We start from the raw sequence: 22,638 nt of genomic DNA, 5'->3' as shown, positions 1-22,638 counted from the left end.
AACAGTTTCAATACGTTACAATCAGGAGGTAATAACATTCAATTAAAGGCCTAAGACACATTTTCACCTTAAAATGTTTTTACCCTTGAAGTAATACCAATGGAAGAGGATAAAATAGGGTATTAACACTTTTCAATTACGCTAAATGACTTTAATCCTACGAATGATGTCCTACTTTAATTAGAAGCTCTTCTCTTTATTGCAACATGATGGATGTCCACTTTATTAGATTTGAGTGTGACACTATAAGCCCACTTTACATAAACATTACCATGTTATTAAGCCCTTTCTAAAAGAACTGATGTTTGCAAGCATGTCAGGAATATAATTTCAAAATGCTATTGCCCTCCTATAAAACTTGTATTACTATATAAGGCTCGACATTTTCATGCATATGAAACAATTTGAGAACAAGCTAATTCTCTTGTGGAATCCAAATATATTACTGAAATAAACCACCTAAAAAAGAAGGGTCTAAATTTTAAAGCTACTTGCAAATGATACAATAACTCAAAGTATGCACTTTCCTGCAATTAGCCATTAGAATACTAATTTACATAGTACTAATACATCAGATAGGCTTAATTCTCTCTGGGATCTCTTCCTCTACAATGTAATATCAGTCCACCTTCTAAATGATTCGTTGACATGGAAAATGGCATATGATTGAGGTTAACCCATCATCTTTATTCGCTGCTTGTGTGACATAGGCACAAGAAAATGGATTGCAAGCAAAACCCAGGAATTCTACAGAACTCCTCTTGCCCTGAAGTGGCTGGGTATCCTATTAGTGCTAATAGGCATTATCAGCACATATTGAGGAATATGGACCATTAAGTCCAGGCTCTTAAGTCTCTCTACTGATGGAGAGTCATAGATCACTGTAAAAATTGGATACTGGAGACAGTAAGACCAATTTATTTTTCCTAATATTCCAATTCATAATTTGAAACTTTACATTTTGCTCAAGCACTTCACTTTTATTCTCATTTACAGTCTCTCTCTCTCTTTCTCTCTCTGATGCAAGGGAGATAGATGAAGATAAGAAAACCAAACCTATGAACATAGTCAAATCAAATTATCTAACTGGAATTTTTTTCCAGAGATTAATGTCTCTGGGATTACATGCCACTTTGTCAAATAACAGAAAAAGAAGTACCTTAATGCTATTTTATTACTTTAAAAAACATTAAAGCAGAATGTAGCATATTTAAATATCATGTTTATTGGGCCACAGGACCAAAACATGTTCTGTTTTGACCAAAACATTATGATGCAATATCTTGTATCAACCTAGAGCTATTTTAGGGCATGATATTTACACATGATATAGCTGTTATCTATATAATAACAACATATATAATAATGGTATTTGACTCAATACATGGATTTAAAGTGTAAATTTGCAACAATCAAGTTTCTCTACATCATTATATTTATAAAATTGATAAATAAATAACATATTCATATCATTATGTTTGCTATCAGTGGCTTAAAGGAGTAACTTTTATGGACCCCATAGCCCCCCAGGGTGGGTGAAGGGAGGGAGCTACAGGAAAGCGAAAGGATCTTGTAGAGCTACCATGGCTCTGTAGGGTTCACCCATCCTAGGTTTCTCGAACACTGTGTGAGTCTGGGGCTTGGTGAGGGACAGTAGTGTCCGGGCAGTGGGGGAGTTCAGGTCCTGGCATCCCTGGCCTGAGCAGAAGTATGAACTTGCCACTTCAGCCAGGATACAGGGGAGGCACTTCACATTCTCCTCATTTCTAACATCTTGTCAGACCTTCATAATGCGCAAAGCAGTTTCACGTAGAAACCAACTTAATCATGTAATCCTCATAACTTATGCAAAGTAAAATGTATTATTCTCACACTTTAGATTAAGAAAAGAAGCTTCAGTGAGGTTAAATAGTGCTATAAAGGTCTCACACTCATAAGGAGGGAAAATGGCTTTTGAATTCTTTCCTTTTTCAAGGTGTTTGTGTGTGCACGTGTGCACACACGTGTTATAACTCTTTCATGTTGCTTTATGCTCACTTTAGAGTTCAGGATGTTTTCATCAAAAAGCAAATTTTAAGCGAAGAATCAAGAACTTTTGTGAGTAGAAATCTATTCAGTCACTAAGTAATTAAAAAAATGAATATTAAAGCCTGGAATAGTTCTTTTTTTTTAAGTCTATTTATTTATTTGGTGGGGGGCAGAGAGAGAGGGAGAAAGAGAATTCTAAGCAGGCTCTGTCAGTGAGAAACCTGACGTGGGGCTTGAACTCATGAACTGTGAGATCATGAACTGAGCCCAAATCAAGGGCCAGACCATCAACCGGCCGAGCTACCCAGGCACCTCAGGCCTGGAACATTCTGATGTGGGATAAAACAATGGACAGCACTTCATCTCATCTTTCCATCATTACCTTTACATCCCATAAATCATAAGGGAAGTGAATCAAACAAGGAGCTTGAGGAAAGGGAGAAAAACAGTTTGTCTATCTTATACTGAGCTGCTAAAACTGCTAATTTTGGGTAGTACAGGAATGTATAGGAATCCATGACATTTAAAGATGATGATGAAGTCAAACATCCTGATGCTTCTCTACTCAGATAATCATACATAAATTCTGACCAACAGGTTTTTTTTTTTAACATAGCCTAAAAATCTACCATTTTTAGATTTCCTCAGACTCTTGATCATGGTTTTCATCATTCCCCAGGAAATTCTTCCAGAATTTGGACTAACAATAACAGGGGCTGAAATCTCTTTCTGAGAACTGTATGCCTCCTTGAAGATGATTCTGGAAAGTCTACAACAAAAATATCTCTGGGCCCTTTAGGAACTCACTAAGTCCTTAGGCAAAGAACAGTTTCTAGTGTAAGCTAGAAATGCCATTCATTGCCTGAGAACCTAGAGGCCAAGTGCTTGTCCAAGTTTGGACCACGTTGTAAGTGAAAAAAAAATAGTGTATTAAATTGACTTTGAGCAGAGAGTCTGAAAGGCCATGCCACCCAGAGATAGCCATGAGTGGACAAACCAGGGCACGGCAAAAAGCAGACAAGTGTTGGCTCCTTCTGGTATATAATGTGTTATATACCCCACTATGAAGGAACCCAGAAGAGATGATGGAAGTAAATACTTCTCCCACTCTTAAATGGAAGTATCCTTAAGTTACCGGTAAAGAAAAGGTATTTATACTATCTGTCCATGAAAGGGGATTGAAACTGGTTTCTAGGTGGACTGATAAAGGAAATATTGTTTGGCCGTTTAACATGTGCCTGGGATAGTCTAAGCACTTTTTATATACAAATTCATTTAATAATCCGAATTCCACTCACTGCGAAGAAGTAAAATTATTTTTCTGTTCAGAGATTTTAAGTAGCTACAGATTAGACTTTTTCAGATAATTTAGAACACAGAGTTGTACCTATTCTTTTTAAGAGACAATATTTTGGACAACTCACACTAGACAATAAAGAACATTATATTTGAGCATGTTCTCTCCTTAGAAATAAAATAAATACATCATCGATAGCAAGAAAAGCCAGACAAAGTGAGGAGCACCAGAGACAGGAGGGGTTCAGAAGAGCAGTCAAAGTTCACACTCACCTGGCTGCCTTCTTTTTGCCAAAAAACAGCTGGCTGGGGGTTTCCTTTAGTTTCACAGGGAAATGTCACTGTTCGACCTTGAGCAACAATCTGATCTCTTGGCCTAACCACAAACTGTGGAGGAGCTATAATTTAAAAGGAAAGAAAGTATATACATATCAACCATGGACAAAGAAAAAGATATCAGAGAAAATCTGGCACTACATGGATGGCTCAGTGCCAGACAGAAGCTACAGTTTTTAATTTTTTTTTTTATTTTGTGAAGCATTTTCCAAAACATGATGGGGAAAGGAGAAGAGCACTCTATAAAATATAAGGAAAAGAAAATCAAATTTATCAGTAGACATTTTCTAAATGTCGTATATTATTAATCCTGTAGCTCATATATTTGCATAGGAAAATAGATTTTTAATGATGTTCTAATGTTTTTAAGGAAAAACATGGTTTCCCAATTTGGTTTTGAGTTTTGCATAGATAAAGGTAAAAAAAAATCGCTTCGTTATACAAGTATGTCTTCTGAAATTAGTCTATTCACAAATATTGGCCATTCCTATATTATTTGTAAGACGTTGTTCTATGTGCAGAGATACCAGAAAGCTTAAAATATAATTCCTATCCTCAAAGTGTTTATAATCTAGAATTGAAGAGTTAATGTGTTGAAGACATCAAAGGATTGAACAGCTGGGAATTAAATACAAATATAACTAATGATATAATGTCATGTATGAAAGTAGTTGCTTCTACTTAATTCATTTCATTTAGATAAATAAGCATTAGTCAGACAATTACTATGTTCCCCTACAGGACACTAAAGATACAGAGATAAAAAGTATCTATCTTGCAGCTTTCAAGGAACTCACAACCTAAGGGGAAACACAAAACATGATGACAACAGCAAAAGGAAGGTAAAACAATGATCTAAAACCATGCTGAGTTCAATGATTGATGTGCTTTCAGAGCACAGCACAGAGGTATCCCATTCTGTTATGGCAACTACGAAAGGGTTTTTGCAGAAAGTGCACACCACGGGGGCATTAAGGAAAGGGCAGCATTTAGGTAAGTGGTGAAATGAACACATTCCAAGCAAGGAGTTTACTGAGCAAAGTGCAAGAAGCAAGAACACATCTCGTGTACACTGTGTAATCTGGCAGAAATGAAGGGTCCAGGTTTTGTAAACATCATTGGCTAAAAAAGATGGATTTGGATGCAGCCTAAGAAAGTCTTTGAGAAGCCCAAGTGGGGATTTTCTTCAGGCTCTTTCTACGCTAAGGAATGCTCGATGCAAAGCAAAATCGTTGGAAATTTTAACCCTCTCAGGAATAAGATATGGATTGTGAGGGAGGCACATCAGTCAACAAAGTAGGAAGTCTGGTTGGAAGATGAGGGCAATGACATAGGCAGAGATAATGAGACCTACACATGAGTAGCTCCATTAGAAAAGAGAATAAAATGATGGGGGTAAAAATCCTAAGGAAGTTCAGGTTTAAGTTGGGAGTTAACTGTAAAAAGAAAGAAGAAAGTGAAAGACAGGAGACAGTATAACTGGAAGTTTTCACAATGACATCTTCTACATATCAAAGCCCACTCCTGTTGAAGAAAAAACAGCGTATTCATTCCATGACTTTTCTCATCATCTGTTTACACTTTAAATCATTGCTGATGCTGAAAAAACTTAAGACCAAGAAAAAAAAACTTTAAAATCAACGTTAATTTTTAAAACCTGCTCTACATGGCAACCATCCTAAAATGTGAACTCTAAAAACAATTAGAACCAAAAAATGACATTCAATAAAGGTCTTTACCCAAAATTCTTTCAGCCCTTCAGGAGTACACAAGAGCAGGTCCAAGAACAGAGTAAATGTAGGGTAACCTCACACATATAACAAATTACTCATTCTTACAAGAATGCTAGTATAGAAACAGCAGCCGCATTTTTTTTTAATTCACTGAGATTTGTAGTGACTTATTTTTTGGTGTTCTATTAGACTGCCTCCCAACTCGACACATTCAACACATACCCCAGGGAGAGCGGGAATAAATCTACTAAGTGAAATTTTCTTCTATAACTATAGATAACAGAAGACTCAGTCTAACGGGATGGAGAACCCAGATTTATGGATCTATTTGAAGAGAATGTGGTTTATGTTGCCTTGCATTTTCAGGAGATTACTTGCCTCTTACAATCTTCTTGTTATTTCTACACAATTTCACTGAATCAGCAGATACATTGATTTTTGTTCCATGTTTTCTAATAGGAATGATAGATTAAATCAATGTTACAAAATTACTTCAGGGACAACTCTTAAAACATTGCAATGTCCATTTTTCAGGGAAGAGGTGAAACTACCAGATTATTTACACCAAACAAGACTTAAGATTGGTCTCTATCGTCTGTAATATCCAAGAAAGTAATGTGTATTAAGTAAAATTTAATGATCAAATATAGTTCCCACTTCTTAGTAATCCTATGAAAGACAAGTTTAGTGCCAATATGGACACTAACTAAGCCAGAAGTATTGAGTAACTTAGCTTGTATCTCATTAAATAAAAAGTAGATTTAGTAAAAATCATTTAACAGTATGACAGAAGTCACATATTCAGCTTATTTGTTCATTTGTATTGCTTTGGCTCACATAACTAGTTGGTAAAATCTTACAGCTCCATATGTGCTATGAAGCCTCTTCCTTATATAATTAATTTTTAAAATGAAATAACCGAGAATACACATGATTGAAATCATCAAATGAAACACCAAATTACAAAATGAAAATATATTTTATAGTTTTCAGCATATGATGCCTACTCTGTATCTATCCATCTATTTCAGTAAAATTAACATCTATACTTTAATTATAACTACAGATTTCCTTAAATTTTTAAGCTTTTAAGAACTTGTTAGTAGATGAGTGATTTTGCAAAATGCTTTTGGAGTCTAGATCCTATAATTTTAACCAGCTGCTAAAAGATACCCCCCAAAAGGACTGGCAAGTGACCACATCAATCTCTTCGCTTTCCTGAAAAGATAGGATTCATTCATTTATTCATTCAACATGCATCGATTGACTACAAATTATGAGACATTCTGTTTGGTACAGAGGATGGAAAGCCAAATAAAAAATCAGCAGAAACTCCCGAGTAAATAAGTAAATAAACACAAATACAGAAGAGTATGATTTGTATCATGATACAAATAGCAGTGGGCATTGGGTGAGAAAGCTTGGAAAAGCAGCAAACAGACCAGGTGATGAACATGGAAGAGGAAGATGCCGGAAAGGGCTATGGTTGAGTTGTGTTTTGAAGCACAAGTAAGAGTTCACTGGATGAAGAGAAGCAGGTCACTTGGAACAGACAGAAGCGGACACAAGGTAGAGACACGAGGGGCTGGATGTGTTAGTGGAGGGTAAATGACCTTAAGAATAAAAAAATGGAGATTCAAAAGTGTTAGAGGGACAGATAATTTGTGCTAAAATAGCTTCAATTTTGCCCTGAAAGCTATGGATACCTGTTCAAAAATGTTGATGCAAGAAAGATGTAATAAAATTTGTGTTTTAGATAGAATGTTCTTTGTAAAAGAGAAAGGACAGATGTGAGGCTGGAAAATCTTAGCAAGCCAGGCAGAAAATCCAGTAGAGGACCGTTAGTCATGGTAGCAACTAAAGAGAACATTTCATCAGAACTCTTAAAGGACAAAGAAATTCTGCAATATTACAATGTAATATTTGCTAATAATGATAGAACCTAAGAAGGCAGGGAATCCATTTTTTTTTAAATTTTTACCCAATACTGAACTTTTTGAAAGACCTCTAACAAAATACTCTCAGCATTTGTGTTGTTCATGCTGTGAAGTACTCTTCCACATGATTTTTATTTATATTGTATTTTTATTCCAAATTATTATAAATATACTCCACTTCTAATGTACCAAATAGTTTCTTATCACCAGAACTTAAGCCACACTGGAATGGGACTCACCTTTATCATTTCTAAAATTAAACAAACAAAAATAAACATATCAAAGCCAAGCAAAAAAATTCAAAAGTATTTAAGTCTCTGAAAATGTACATCCTTTCCTATTGTCACTTTCATTTGGACCACCAAACAAATTGCATCAATCACTTTTACTTCTGTGGACTCTGTCTGCTCAAGATCTATATTGCAATCTTCTGTGAAGGGATATCAGCTGAAGGAATTTATTTTTGAGGTTTTAAAATGAAAAACTGCATCAATAATTCTTCTGCTAACATTTCACATTTTCAGTATTTCTGCCAGGTGGCAGTGAAAATGGTTTGAAAAGGCAGTGCTTGGCTGAAGGTACCAATGGGAGGGAGTAGACAGAGAGGTGGCATTTTATCAATACGGCACGGTAGCAAAAAGTGTGCTATACATAAAATGGATTTTCTATGATGCTCTCATTATACATAAAAAAACATGATTGGGTCCTCAGGATGACAATTCAAAACACACATTTAAACCCAATGTGAATTAAAGAGGTTGAGTTATAAACTCCAGAAGAATATGCTACTTACAGAAATGGCAATTCTCTTACATATTTCTAAGACAGAAGACTATAAAATACATATTTATATCCTCTCTAAAATCCAAAAGCAGTAGACAAATCTTTTGTGGCTGCGATGTAATAACAGAGTTGCTTAATCTGCTAAATGATTATACCTTATTGTTACAGCTGTAACAAGAAGTGAGATGAAGAAAACAGTGGTACAATTCAGTGTTCAATTGATACTCACAAGTTAAAAACAATAGCTTTAGAGGAAGAACGTGTTGTGTGCTTTCCAGAGAAGTATACCCACATATAAAAAGGTCAATTAAGATTAGAGGTCTGGTATTGTTCACTTGAAACTGCATTTTTAAGAATTTAAATACAATGCACAGTAAATTAGATTTGATTTCTGCTAAATTATGCTTTGATACTGCATTCAGCCCAAGCTGGCTTCAATCAAAGTCACGCTACAGCTCTGTTATGCTAATGCCCCGCTGGTGGAAGTGAGTGGGTGTTATGGAAATCAGATGGCTGAACATGAGTAGGAAGCATAGGCCATGCATGAGGTGGGCTTGGGGATGAGGGGATGAGGGAACCAAAGGTTAATCACATCATGTTCCGAGTTGTTTTTACAGGAAAATATGACTTTCTATGGCAGGCATGAACATGGAGATAGTCATGCAGCCGTTGCATACATTAATATGTGACAGGATAGTTACAGGCACACTCAGCAGATCTTTCTTTGGGTGTAATTTTTGCTTGACTGAATAAGCTTCTTATTCTGTAACTATAAACATTTTGAAATATGTATCTTAAAGAAGTAGAACATGTTTTTTGGCTATTTAATATTTTTTTGCTTGTTAAATTCTAAAATATTCTATAAGCATGTTTGAAAAACACACTCATTTGTCATATGCTTGTGTTAAATATTTGTTGAGTCATAAATTGCTGAATACAACAATAATTAACATTAATTGAGTGCTTATTAAATGTCAGGGAGTATGCCAAACCATTTGCAGGCCTTGTCTCACTTAATATTCAAAGAAGCCTATGTCTTAACTACTACCATGATGATATGAAGATCACAAACTAGATCCTATAAAGGGAACACAGGGTTTTCAAGATTAAAGCACTAGATTGGAGAACAGGTTTGACTTATGGTGCATCTAACACCATTGTTGGAACTCTTAAACACTGAGCCTTTAGATTAATTTATCTGACTTCAAACCACGATCTGGCTAAAATTTGTCATCTCTAGTACCAAACAGAAAGGTAAGAATTATACGCTATGGTTTCCAATATGGCATAATGATGTTAAAATCATAACATGTTTTTCCTAAATATTTGCTTTGTTAAAGTAGCAGAAAACCTATGATCTTACTCTTTCTGTACTACTTAAAAGTACAACCTTTCTTAAGTATACTTATTTCACATCATTCTTTATTCAAAAACCTACAGTGTTTTTTTCTAGAGCTTGCCCTTGCAATGCTTACAAATTATTCTCCTCAGTGCAGCATTCTGGCTTCCATTAACTGGCCCAAAATTTTACCATCCTGACTCTCATCCCAAACCGACTCCAGTATTTCAGCAGAACAGCCTCCTTTCAATCACTCCCACATGTATTTTCTTGTTCTTGTTCACCCATCTTGTTATCTATTATCCTTTGATCCATTTTGTTAACAATGATTAACCTGAACACACTCTACGTTGTACTTCTCTTGTGTTCTTTCCACTTTAAAGTACCTGCTCTTGCTTGCATGGCTTTTTTTTTCTCTATTTTTCCCCCTGCCTAGGTGTCTTCCTGGAATAGGGGAGGAGTATCATTTTGTGTTGAAATGGTATCTTTATTTGGCCTGGAAAAGCCTCAAATAGGGAACACTAAATGAGTGTCTTGAAAAAAAAAGAAAAAAGAAAGAGAGTTCTTGATCTCAAGCAAATACTCAATATTTTTTTCCATCTTATCATACCAGAAGGATATGACACACTCCCACCAGCGACAATGACTCACTATTGTAGTAATCTGGGTGGAGGCATGCCAAAGAAAATACGTTGTTTGAAGAAAATCTCCCAACGGATTCGGATATGCCCCTCTGTAGAGAAGGCCCCCATTGCACATTGGAAATTTATGACACAAAGACTATCAATGAGTAGCCACCATGTGAGAGTGATAAAAGCAATGCAGAAAAACAGAGGAGTTGTGTAACAACCAATTCTAGATGTTGTTGCAAAATATTAGTTAATAGGCTTACCTCCCCAACAATAAAGAGTGAAAAGTCATTTCATTAAAATGCAATATGGAGCAGGAATAAGAGATGAATATTTACTTAGTTTATCACCAGAACAGACTGACTTCTAATTGATAAATGATTGTTTCTTCAACTTATTTAATTCTTTTAATTTTTACTATTTAACACTTCATTTGACTTCAAAAGAATTTCTGTTAGTATTATTGGAAATGCATAATGTCAAAAAATATTTGATTTGAAGCTTATTAACACATAATTCATCTCAGAGGAAGCAATGCATTTATAATGGAAAACATAATTTAGGGATATTACATTTATAAAGTTTGTTTAATCACATTTTATCCATTTGTCATTATTCTCAAGGAATACAAGTGATCAACTTGCTAAATTACCTACCTTTCCAGTTAATCTCTTTCTTGCTGAATCCATGGCAGTAACTCTTCTAGAAGAGTGCTATATCTTCTTTCTTAGTATATTACTTCTGGCTAATGTTAAAAATTCTTATTCCATGCTAAAATGCCAGTATCTATACCTTTTATTTTCACAATAATCTAATAATCTAATAATTGTCTATCCATATATGTGCATTTCAAAAATCTAATATCTATCAATCATCTATTGATCATCTACATATATAGATATACTTCTTTACTGTCTAAATAAAAGGTAAAAGTACTAAATGGCATGCTGCTTTCAGAAACATGAAAAGAAATGTAAATGTCCATACGCAATAGAATGACTACAGGAAATCACGATTCTTATGTTCTTCACCTATTCAGACTTTGCATTCTACTCTCTACCTATGAAAGGTCTCACGTACACACATTGCATTCAATCCTGTATGAATAAAGACATGTAGCGATCATGAAGCTATTACTCTTTACACTTTTGAAGTGCTTTTATTAGTCTTTAGATTTTGAAATATTCTTTAATTTATTGATTATGGGAAGACTACTTTTTGAGGATTCAAAAATAGCTAGAACTCTAAAAGTAACTCATGGCCATTAGAAATCTGATGATCAAATGAGGCCATTGAGTTAGTCAAATGAATTATACAGTGTGACTATAAAATCATGCAAGAGGCCTTCTATATATGTGTAGGAAGCAATTCCAAAGAGGGTGGAAAGTACCAACTTTTAGTAGTAAGTGTGACACCCACACAAAAGTATGCATGTTTGGTAATTGTGGTTAAAAATCATTTTTTGAAAAAATTATAGTCACATAATATACTTCTCCCTGAAAAGGAAAAATAATATCAAAATGAAATAATTCTATGATTATAGAGAGTGTCTAGAATGCCTTTGAAAAGAGTAAATTCATTTGGTTCAAAATATCTTGACATTTGGATTTTATGGGCAAGCACAGAAAAACAGTGTTATGATAAACAACTATATAAACATAGCTATTTTGGATTTGGTCCTAATTTTTTTTAAGACATCACACCATTTGAAAACACCATGGTGATAAAATTATGCTACAAATGAATTCAGATATTGGTTGGCACTTTCAACTCATAATACTATTCAATTATTTTAAACAAACATTTTTTGGTTTTATTTTGTGCTAGGAGCTGAAGGTTCTAAGATCTCTGTCCTCTGGAACTCACTGGTACCATGGAAACTCACATGGAAACAATCAAGTCTGATGCAACATGAGGAACATGAATGAGGGTTGTAATACAGGATGTCCTACCATTATGACAATAACTTGACTCAGTCTGTCTCCAACAATTGGGGAAAGCATGAAGACAGGAGGAGAGAGAGAAAGAATGAGGGAGAGAGAGAGACAGGTTGAATTGTTCCTTGGAAATAAAGTAGATAAGGAAGGGAAAGTGGGAAGTTGTGCTTCACAGAGGGAAAAAGGCATGCATTATATTACAGATATGTTTCTCAGACTGCAACAATTATTACCCTGACCAACCTACATGACAACCTTTGACAAATCAGTCTGTTTGTTGAAGTGAAGGATTATGTTGCTAGAACCATGAATTTTTTCCATGTAAATAATTTTCATTGGTTTTAGCAAGTCCAATTTAATCCTCTAATGGTATTAAATATTACTGCATTGCAATAAATGTAATAGTTAATTCCAAAAGTAATAATTGGGACAGGCTCAAAGATAATTTTAAACTTTATTATATCCCAGATTACCAAAATAGATTTCATTCTGATTTTAGGTTAAGTACAGGAAATCATGTAACTACAGTAAATAATTCTGAGATTCAACATGCAAATTTCGTAGACCTTCCAAATTCTACAAAAATTGTAAATTAAGAATACTTACAAAAATCTGTCAAAATTTTAAACAAATTTTTAATTGTCGAGCACATGTTACTGTATTATTCTGTCCATTACCAATAGTAGTTTTACTTCTGTACTTGCTTTCCTGATTGACTAAAATACTGAGAACAAAATAAAATTTTGTTTTCTCTAAAGGATTTCACATTCTCAAAAAAAACTTTTGACTTAAAAGCTAATGAATTATCAAATAAGGCAATATTTACATTATATTTTATATCTCATTTTTTACCAACACAGAGAGAATAGTTTAACGAGTAATGAAAAACACTTATCTAGATCCTAACCTGGGAAAACTAGACTTTTCACACTGCAGATAGAAGGGGCCATAAATATGGGGGTGAGAAGGGGATTCTTCAAGTAAATGGTGAGACAAGACATCCATTTTCACTCACTTAAACTGTCAACTTGCCAGAACTGTCATGTCAGCACTTGAGCTAAACCATGAAGGCTGATCACATCCCATTATCTCATTTTTTTTAGAAAAAGATTGCATGAAGATGCCAATCAGAAAAAAAAAAAAAAGAAAAAGAAAAGAAAAAGAAAAAGAAAAAAAAGAAGGAAAAAAGGACTTGGAACCAAGAAACAAATGTACTGATGCTGAAGGGCTGCTTAGTTAACGGAATTTTAATATGCAACTGCAATGTTTCTTAATAACATTAATTACACGCTTAGTAAGGCACCATCCTAACTCATTAGTGCCTTCTTTTTGTTGTATTTTATCTCCTACCAGCAGAATGCGGACTATGTGATTGGCCTGTTACCATTAATGTTGCTTAATCTTTTTATAGCACTATTTAAAGCTGCTTGCATAAACATTTTCTAGGCAAATATTACCTATGTATGCATATGTGTGTATCAATTAACTGCACCAACATTTGGCGTGCCCCTACCACATGTAAGTGTTATGCTAGACCTAGAGGCAGCTGAAAGATAAATACAACAATGTATTTACTAACAAAGAGCTAATAGTTTTGTAGGACAGATGAAAATAATATCCCTAATAAATCTGGAAAGCAATGCTTGCCATAAGAGAGATTTTAAAAGCCATTCAGATATATTTTAACTCAAAATGTAATTTAACTTGGTAGCTTATATATTTTTAATGCATCTAATTATGTACTATTCCCTTGAGTGACATTTAATATGTTTAAATAAGTAGAGTCATAATTCAAATGTCATGCATATAATTTTTAGGTGTAATGCATATCATAATATCTGTTTTAAGGTACACATATACACACATATATGTATCATGATATCTCTCTCTGTCTATAAGTTACTATTACTTATATAAGTGAAAATTTTGACTTTCTTATAAGGTGAGACTAAAATGTTCATGCTATTTTTTTCTGGCAATAGGGAAATCTCTTAATACTTATTTCCTAACGCTATTTCAGTCCAAAGTATTATCTTATTTTGATGTTTTGTATTTATAGTACTTTAATTTTAACTGCTAAGTTAATACATTTAGTGTTTATTTTTTTCTTATTTGGAAAAACTCCAACATTAATGAGTATTTAAGTTTTTTTTTGATACTCGGGTTAAGATAATAGAGTAAAGGTTCATTGTTCCACTTTCCTCTATTTACTACAAGAGAAACTAATAATGTAGAAAAACTACCATAGCCCCAAACCACAAATGGTGAACTACCCTTACCAAACACAGTCAAGTCTGGAGAAAATGAGGAAGTTTGGTAAATACCAACTAGCCTCCATCCACAGCCTATCAATACCAATTTCACAAAAAACTATGTCAATGGTGTGAAAGTCCATCCCATGGATCTTAGATGAGAAGAAGAAAATTTAAAATCAAGAAGGAGACCTGGGAAATAGGAGATGTGACTTTGTAGACAACCAGTTACAATTCAGAAGTTGAGGAGAAGGTGGTACCAAAGGAAAGGAAAAGCCAAGCATACTGTTAATGGCCAAATTGTAGGGTGGCCTCCATGAACTTCACTTACTGGAGAAACTCCCATGATTATGTTATGTTACATGACAAAAGGAATTATGTAAATGTAATTAAGGTTACTACTCAGTTGACCTTAAGATAGAGAGAATAATGACCATGGGTCTAACCTAATTACATGAGAGGTTTCCATCAGGAAATTTTCTCTACCTCCTAACAGAATGGGGAGTCAGAGAGATAGAGAGCAAATCATACGAAAGATTCAACAGATCATTGCTCACTTTGAAGGTTGTGGGGTCATGTGCAAAGGCTAGCAATTGAACTGTGAGCAATCCGTTGCTGGCAGTCAACAAGAACATGGGGACTTTAATTCTACAGATGCAAAGAACTTAATTCTGCCCACCAACCTGAATAAATTTTTGAACTGGATTCTTCAGGAGAGTTTCCAGAGAAGAGCTCAGCCAGGTCAAAACCCTGTTTATGGCCTGTGAGATGCTAAGCTAAAGACTTAGATGAGCCTGTTTCAACTCCTGACCTAGGAACTGTAGCCTAATAAATGGGTGCTAATGAAGTTTCTCAATTTGTGGTAATTTGTTATGCAGTAGTGGAAAACTAATACACCTAAAAATCATTTTTTATTATGAAGCAGTAATTATGAAGAAAAATGAAGAGAAAATTTCATATGGAATACAGAGAGCTTATAACTTAAAAGAGATTTGCTGTGTACCACCAGGAACACCAGCATACCAAGAAGAAACAACTTCTTTTTTGATAAAATATTCAAGACGTCAGGCCTAGTACAGATTACTGAATGACCCTGGTACTTCCCACTTTCTCTTCTCCAAACATGCAAACTCTAATCTTCAGCAGTTAACTAAATGATTAATAATCAGGTAGGGCCTAAAACAGGATCTATATAGAACAAAATAAAACAAACTATACACTAACTAAATGTGTAATTATTGACAGAAAAAAACATATTCAATTAATAAAAGAAAGAAAAAGAATCTCTATCGTCAAAAAATTACCCAAAGAAACACAGAAATACTTTATACTAGTTGTCCATAGACTAAATGAAATTTCATACAACAGGGTCTCTCTTTTTTAAAAGAATCAAATTAAAAAAAAATCTTTGAAAAGGAATAAAAGAGCTCAAAGGCAACTGGAGGTGAAGAATATTATATTTAAAGTTAGTAAGGAACAAAAGAAAATAAAATTAAGAAATGAATATATTTGGAAACACAAAAGTGATAACTGCGGTTGAAACAGGGGGACAATATAGGAATTCAGAAATCAGACAATATGGGGAACCAGGATGGCTCAGTTGGTTAAATGTCTGACTCTTGGTTTCTGCTCAGGTCATGATCTCTGGTTCAAGAGTTTAAACCCCACCTCGTAATGCCAGTACAGAATCTGCTTGGGATTCTCTCTCTCTCCCTTTCTCTCTGCCCCTTCCCTGCTCGTGCTCTTTCTCTCTCTCTCTCTTTCTCAAAATAAATAAATTAAAAAAAAAAAAAAGAAATCCGACAATATGAAATAAAAATGATGACTGAACTGAATCAATTATTATACTGAACTGAATAAATACGGAATTAAGATAAAGAAAGCCAACATAACTCATGTGAAAAATTAGCAAAAGATAAAAGAGAAGAAAACACTCTTCAAATAGAGTAAATTACAGCATGAATCTGCAGATTTGAGGGGCTAGTATTCTAAGAATGTTACTTACAGGGTGACCAGAACCAAGATATAATCCAGCAAAGTTATGGAAGAAAGGACTACACTGGTATTCAAATAGTAAAATGGAATCTCAGCCAAAGATAAAAATATTCTACAAGCCTCAGACTTCACTATAGTAACATTCCAATACTAAAGCAACCCAACATTTTTGCTAAGTTCTGAGAAAAAATATGACTCGATAATTGTATACCTATCTTCTTTAGAGGCAATGAACAGACATTGTCCAACACACAAGGCCCTTGAAGAAGAATCAAGTCAGTGACTAAAATCATCCAACCATGAGAAGTAACTAGCACTTGCTTTTCACTTTAATAATTAGCATTAGCTTATTTTAAACGTTTCTCATTATGGAAACTGTTGGAATGTACAAGACAAAACAGAATGCATTATTTTTTTACCTCCTATTTAATCAAAACATATGGAGCAATGAAAACGCGATGCTCAATAAAAATTAAATTGGACTCTGCATAAGGTAGCTAATTAGCGCCAGGTGCAGGAAACATTAAGTGCTTGTAGGAGGGAGATGATTACCTCGGGTCATGGGGTAACAGCTTGTCCAAGGAAGAAAGTCTGCAGGGAATAAAAGTATAGGTTTCCTTTCAAGACACACTCAGGATGCCTTTTGCAGAAAAGTGGATCTTGACATGAAAGGGTTCATATATAATACCTACATGTTTTCTGATTTAAAAAAAAGAAAGCCTGGAATATTTCCAATACTAAGTTAAATTATATACAGCACATAACATTTTCCAGATTTCAAGGTGGGTAGAGGGTGGTGGTATCAAAAATATCAATTGCCTTATTCTGTAAGTAATGTCTACTTTATAATTTTTCCTGAAGGAATTTTTCAATTACTCACTTTTTATTGGATCTCTTGGTGGTCTCAGTAATGTGCTTTAGAGCATGTTAAAACAAAACTGCACTTCAGTTCAAAAGAGATTTTTCTAAAAAGAGGATAGAATTATTTTTGTGTTTAAGCAGTGAAAACATTGAAAAAGCAATGCGCCTATAGATTTTTGTTTAGAACAGTGGCTGCTTCTTTTAATTAATAATAACAACATGGAAATTTTGCCTAAAACATATATATTTCTAAATACCTACAAACTCTGCTGTGGCCAGTCATGTTCTTCCATCAAAAGAACATATCGTTTTGAGTCACTAAATAAGGAAATATGTAGACGATTCCATAAAGTTGTGTACTGTCAGTTTGTTTCTGATGTTTTAAGCAAGTTTCACCTGATGCACACAGCTTTTCGTCTCCGTACTGGAGGCAGTCAGCATCTAGCATATGGTGTACATGATAGAAAACGGAGCAGGGCTCAACTTCACAAGCAAGGCAGCTGGTAGATTTGACAGTTCTTTTCCAAATTACTCATCATGTTTTGAGTTGCTGCTAGGAAAAAATGTGTTGCCCATCTCCAAAATAGATGTTCTTTTTTATTTTTAAGCTTGAGAAAGGCTTCCAATAGAAAATAAGACAGATGGGTATAGGAAGCAAGTTATTTATCCCTATTTAGACTGTTTTCTTCTGTCAGTTCCCTTATCAGAACTTATCAGAAGAGTTTTCCAAATAAGTGGGTATTTCCACATTTTTTGCTAACTGTGTCCTATGATGTACTTTTGCATCTCATGTAAAGAATGACTCTGGAATAGTAAAATGTCAAAGCCGCGGGAAGGGCTGGCAGACATTTGATAATCAAAGTGGCCTTTGTCTAGATTCTGTGGTAACCAGCAAATATGAAGGTGGGATTAAAGGACTCTTTTCAGACGTTGATAACGTTGCAGGCGAGGAAGTGAAATCCGGAGAATACTCTTCTTCATTGGCAAGTATGTGATTGCCTGCTTTCCGTAATGTCTCCCACACCAAGGATCCTCTAAATCAAGAGTTATTCCTACAATCTCAAAAATAGAGACCAGAAGGTGTTTATTCCAACTGCAAATTGCAGAGTTGCCAACTCTTTAATTCAAATGCAGGTCATAAGAGTTATACATATGGACAAAACTCCCAGTTTGGGGGTTTATAATGATTTCTAAATGGGCTTTCCACCCATACTACCAAGTGTTTTTTTTTTTCTTTATCCTATATGTAATGTAATGATTGATTCTGAATCTTTACAGATATTTTTACATTTTAAAAATAAAAATTTACAAATTAAATTTAATTTACAAATTAAAATTTACAGTATTTACATACTCTGGAATCTGAATATATTTCTAATTTTCTTTCAAAAGCTTTATATAGGAACTATCCCTTAAATTTTCTCTAAATTTCATATACTTGGTGCATATTTCTTCACCTAATTTATATGGGACTTCAAGGCCAGATTTTTTCTCCTTTCTGTGGCTTCTACTTTGTTATATACCCTTTATGCTATCTCTATGAGCTTCAAAGTTGAAAAACTTACGTTTCAGTCCACTAACAAATACTAATATTAATGTACTTTGCAGAGAACTTCAAAGTTGAAAAATGTGTGTCATAGTCAACTAACAAATATTAATATTAATGCAGTTTCTATTATTTGAATATTTAATTTATGATTTACCTGATTTGTACCTTCTTACATTACAATAAAAGTTGGCATATCTATCACTCCTGAATTCAAATTCATGTAAAAAGTTTATGCAAAGATTCATATACACCAACAATGAAGCAACTGAAAGAAATCAAGGAATCCATCCCATTTACAATTGCACCAAAACCCATAAAATACCTAGGAATAAATCTAACCAAAGAGGTGAAAAATCTATACACCGAAAACTATAGAAAGCTTATGAAAGAAATTGAAGAAGACACAAAAAAATGGAAAAAAGATTCCATGCTCCTGGGTAGGAGGAACAAATATTGTTAAAATGTCAATAATACCTAAAGGAATCTACATATTTAATGCAATGTCTATCAAAATAACACCAGCATTCTTCACAGAGCTAGAACAAATAATCTTAAAATTTGTATGGAACCAGAAAAGACCCCTAATAGCCAAAGCAATCTTGAAAAAGAAAACCAAAGCAGGAGGCATCAAAATCCCGGACCTCAAGCTATACTACAAAGTTGTAGTCATCAAGACAGTATGGTACTGGCACAAGAACAGACATTCAGATCAATGGAACAGAATAGAGAACCCAGAAATGGACCCACAAATGTATGGCCAACTGATCTTTAAAAAGCAGAAAACAATATCCAATGGCATAAAGACAGTCTCTTCAGCAAGTGGTGCTGGGAAAACTGGACAGTGACATGCAGAGGAATGAACCTAGACCACTTTCTTGCACGACACACAAAAATAAACTCAAAATGGATGAAAGACCTAAATGTAAGACAGGAAGCCATTAAAATCCTTGAGGAGAAAGAAGGCAAAAACCTCTTTGATCTGGGCCACAGCAACTTCTTACTCAACACGTCTCTGGAGGCAAAGGAAACAAAAGCAAAAATGAACTACTGGGACCTCATTAAAATAAAAAGCTTCTGCACAATGAAGGAAACCATCAGCAAAACTAAAAGGCAACCGACAGAATGGGAGAAGATATTTGCAATGGTCATATCAGATAAAGTGTTAGTATCCAAAATCTATAAAGATTACCAAAATCTATAAATATTATCAAACTCAACACCCAAAAAACAAATAATCCAGTGAAGAAATGGGCAAAAGACATGAATAGACACTTCTCTAAAGCAGACATCCAGATGGCCAACTGACACATGAAAAAATGCCCAACATCACTCATCATCAGGCAAATACAAATCAAAACCACAATGAGATACTACCTTACACCTGTCAGAATGGCTAACATTAACAACTCAGGCAACAACAGATGTTGGCGAGGATACGGTGAAAGAGGATCTCTTTTGCATTGTTGGTGGGAATGCAAGCTGGGTGCAGCCACTCTGGAAAAGTAAAAATAGAACTACCCTACAACCCAGCAATTGCACTACTAGGTATTTATCTAAGGGATACAGGTGTGCTGTTTTGAAGGGACACCTGCACCCCAACGTTTATAGTAGCACTACCAACAATAGCCAAAGTATGGAAAGAGCCCAAATGTCCATCGATGGATGAATGGATAAAGAAAATGTGGTACACACACACACACACACACACACACACACACACACACACACTGGAGTATTACTTGGCAATCAAAAAGAATGAAATCTTGCCATTTGCAACTACATGGATGGAACTGGAGGGTATTATGCTAAGTGAAATTAGTCAGTCAGAGGAAGACAAATATCATATGACTTCACTCATATGAGGACTTTAAGAGACAAAGCAGATGAACATAAGGGAAGAGAAAAATAATATGAAAACAGGGAGGGGGATAAAACCTAAGAGACTCTTAAATATGGAGAACAAACAGAGGGTTACTGGAGGGGGTGTGGGAGGGGTGCTGGGCTAAATGGGTAAGGGGCATTAAGGAATCTACTCCTGAAATCATTGTTGCACTATATGCTAATTTGGATGTAAATTAAGAAATAATAAAATTAATTAAAAAAAGTTTATGCAAAGAAAAAGCAAGCTAATTTCCTCATTATCAGTGTCGTCTCTGGTGATCCACTAAAAACATATCCAACGTTCAGTTTCCAAAATTAATAGCAGTTGTCAAGTTTAAAGTATAGTTCTTCATATTTCTGAATATTGTCATAAGTCATTGGAGATAGATTTATGAAATGACAGACTTTCCCAGAACAAAACACAATGTGTCAAAAAGCTATTCTTTAGTTCCAGTCCAATGGGAATTAAAAAAATCATTTTAAACAAGAATAAAAACAGAAATAACTTCAAAATGCCTTGCAGGTGACAAGTACATCCCAATACTCTCTGTGCATCACATTTTCTATTAATGTACATCTTTTCTATTTATGAGTTTTAAATGTATTGGAAATTATTAACATATTGTTTTATGTTCTGGGAACTTGTGAAGTAATATAAATCAAGTGGTCATGGTTTATCGGCATAAGGTTTCTACATATAAAGATCTACAATTTAAATGTTATTTTTCCTGTTAACCAGAAAAGTTATCTTATTGTTTCCCATTCACTTCTTAATGTTTTATATCGTACCATAGATATGTAAAGTTATCATTAATAAGAATTCATACAACACTAAAAAATGAGGCTTAAAACTGTAACATAGTCTTCAATTTCCTACATCTCCAAGTGTAAAAAAGCATGATCAATTTAATAATTATATTGAAAGAAAACAAGATTGTATTTTATGACTCAAGACATAGCTATGTTTCAAAAACACAAAAGTATAAAATAATATATGTCTCAGAAACTAGGAATGTTGATCAATATTGGCATACAAAGTGTTTCCACATATATAATCCGACCTGAACTCATTTCATTCCTGCAACAGCTTTGAAAAGTCAATATTACTATCTCCATTTTCTAGGTGAAGTCACTGAGGATCAGGGATATCAAACAACTAACAAAAGAAGCACTGCTCAGAAATAGCAGACCAGAAACTCAGATTGGGAAACCAATGTTCTATTTTCTGTATTGTTATGTATGTAAGAATATACTACATAACAATAAGGTTTGTGAATGTTTCAACTAATGGAAAAAAAAAACGTTATGAGTTTGGACCAGTATATATCAAATGTCAATGTCAAGTCAGTGTATTAAGAAAGATTTTGAAGTTAGATGGACCATTTACTGAGCTGTGTCAAATTGACAATTTATTAAAGTATCTCTTGATATATTAAAAAAGAAACATACTAAATTCATTCATCCATCCATCCATCCATCCATCCATCCATCCATCCATCCATTTATGCATCAATCTGTTCATTTCCTTATAACACAAATACCAAGATTTCTTTTATTTAAACACATGTATTGGTTGGTTAAGCTAAACTTTAAAAGAGATGCAGAAAGATTATTAGCTCAATGAATTTGAAAAGATTTTTTTCCAAATGTTTACAAATAATTACCACTTAAATTACTGCAAATGCAAACAGTTAACTTCACTTTTGCAAAGCTGAAAGGATGAGGTATATTAAAACCACCAACTTTACATGCCAAAGAACACAATTCATCCTTCCCTTTCCCTCTTAGTGTAATCATCTCCTTAGAATAACTTGAAGCATTCTACCACATTTTGCTTAAATAGGCATACAGATAATAAGTATACAGAAGTTAAAAATGCCCATAATAAACAAGGACTCGAAGCTGTTTATAAAAAAAAAAGTGCATCCAGTAGTCAAACTTCTTAATTGAGTTCATAATCATTTATCTTAATGAATATCAAGTATAACTAATACATGATTATTTTACATATACAGGAAAAAAGAATTATTGTACTTTTCTCTTTAAGAAAAGTTAGCAGTTTATAGTATTAGATATTCATAT

The 22,638-nt window shown here is 34.2% G+C and overlaps 1 protein-coding gene across 19 annotated transcripts in view; it reads right to left on the bottom strand.

Moving 5' to 3' along the window:
• Window positions 1–22,638, bottom strand: part of ROBO2 (roundabout guidance receptor 2) — a 1,685,269-nt gene that overhangs the window by 107,292 nt on the left and 1,555,339 nt on the right. For all 19 annotated transcript variants that reach the window (XM_019839528.2, XM_019839533.2, XM_019839527.2 and 16 more), the window contains one exon: window positions 3,598–3,722. In XM_019839528.2, coding sequence (XP_019695087.1) covers window positions 3,598–3,722 — 125 coding nt within the window. The remainder of the gene's footprint in view (window positions 1–3,597; window positions 3,723–22,638) is intronic.

Source organism: Felis catus, chromosome C2 (assembly GCF_018350175.1).
Source record: "Felis catus isolate Fca126 chromosome C2, F.catus_Fca126_mat1.0, whole genome shotgun sequence".
Taxonomy (NCBI): domain Eukaryota; kingdom Metazoa; phylum Chordata; class Mammalia; order Carnivora; family Felidae; genus Felis; species Felis catus.
This window is presented reverse-complemented; position numbering and strand designations above follow the sequence as displayed.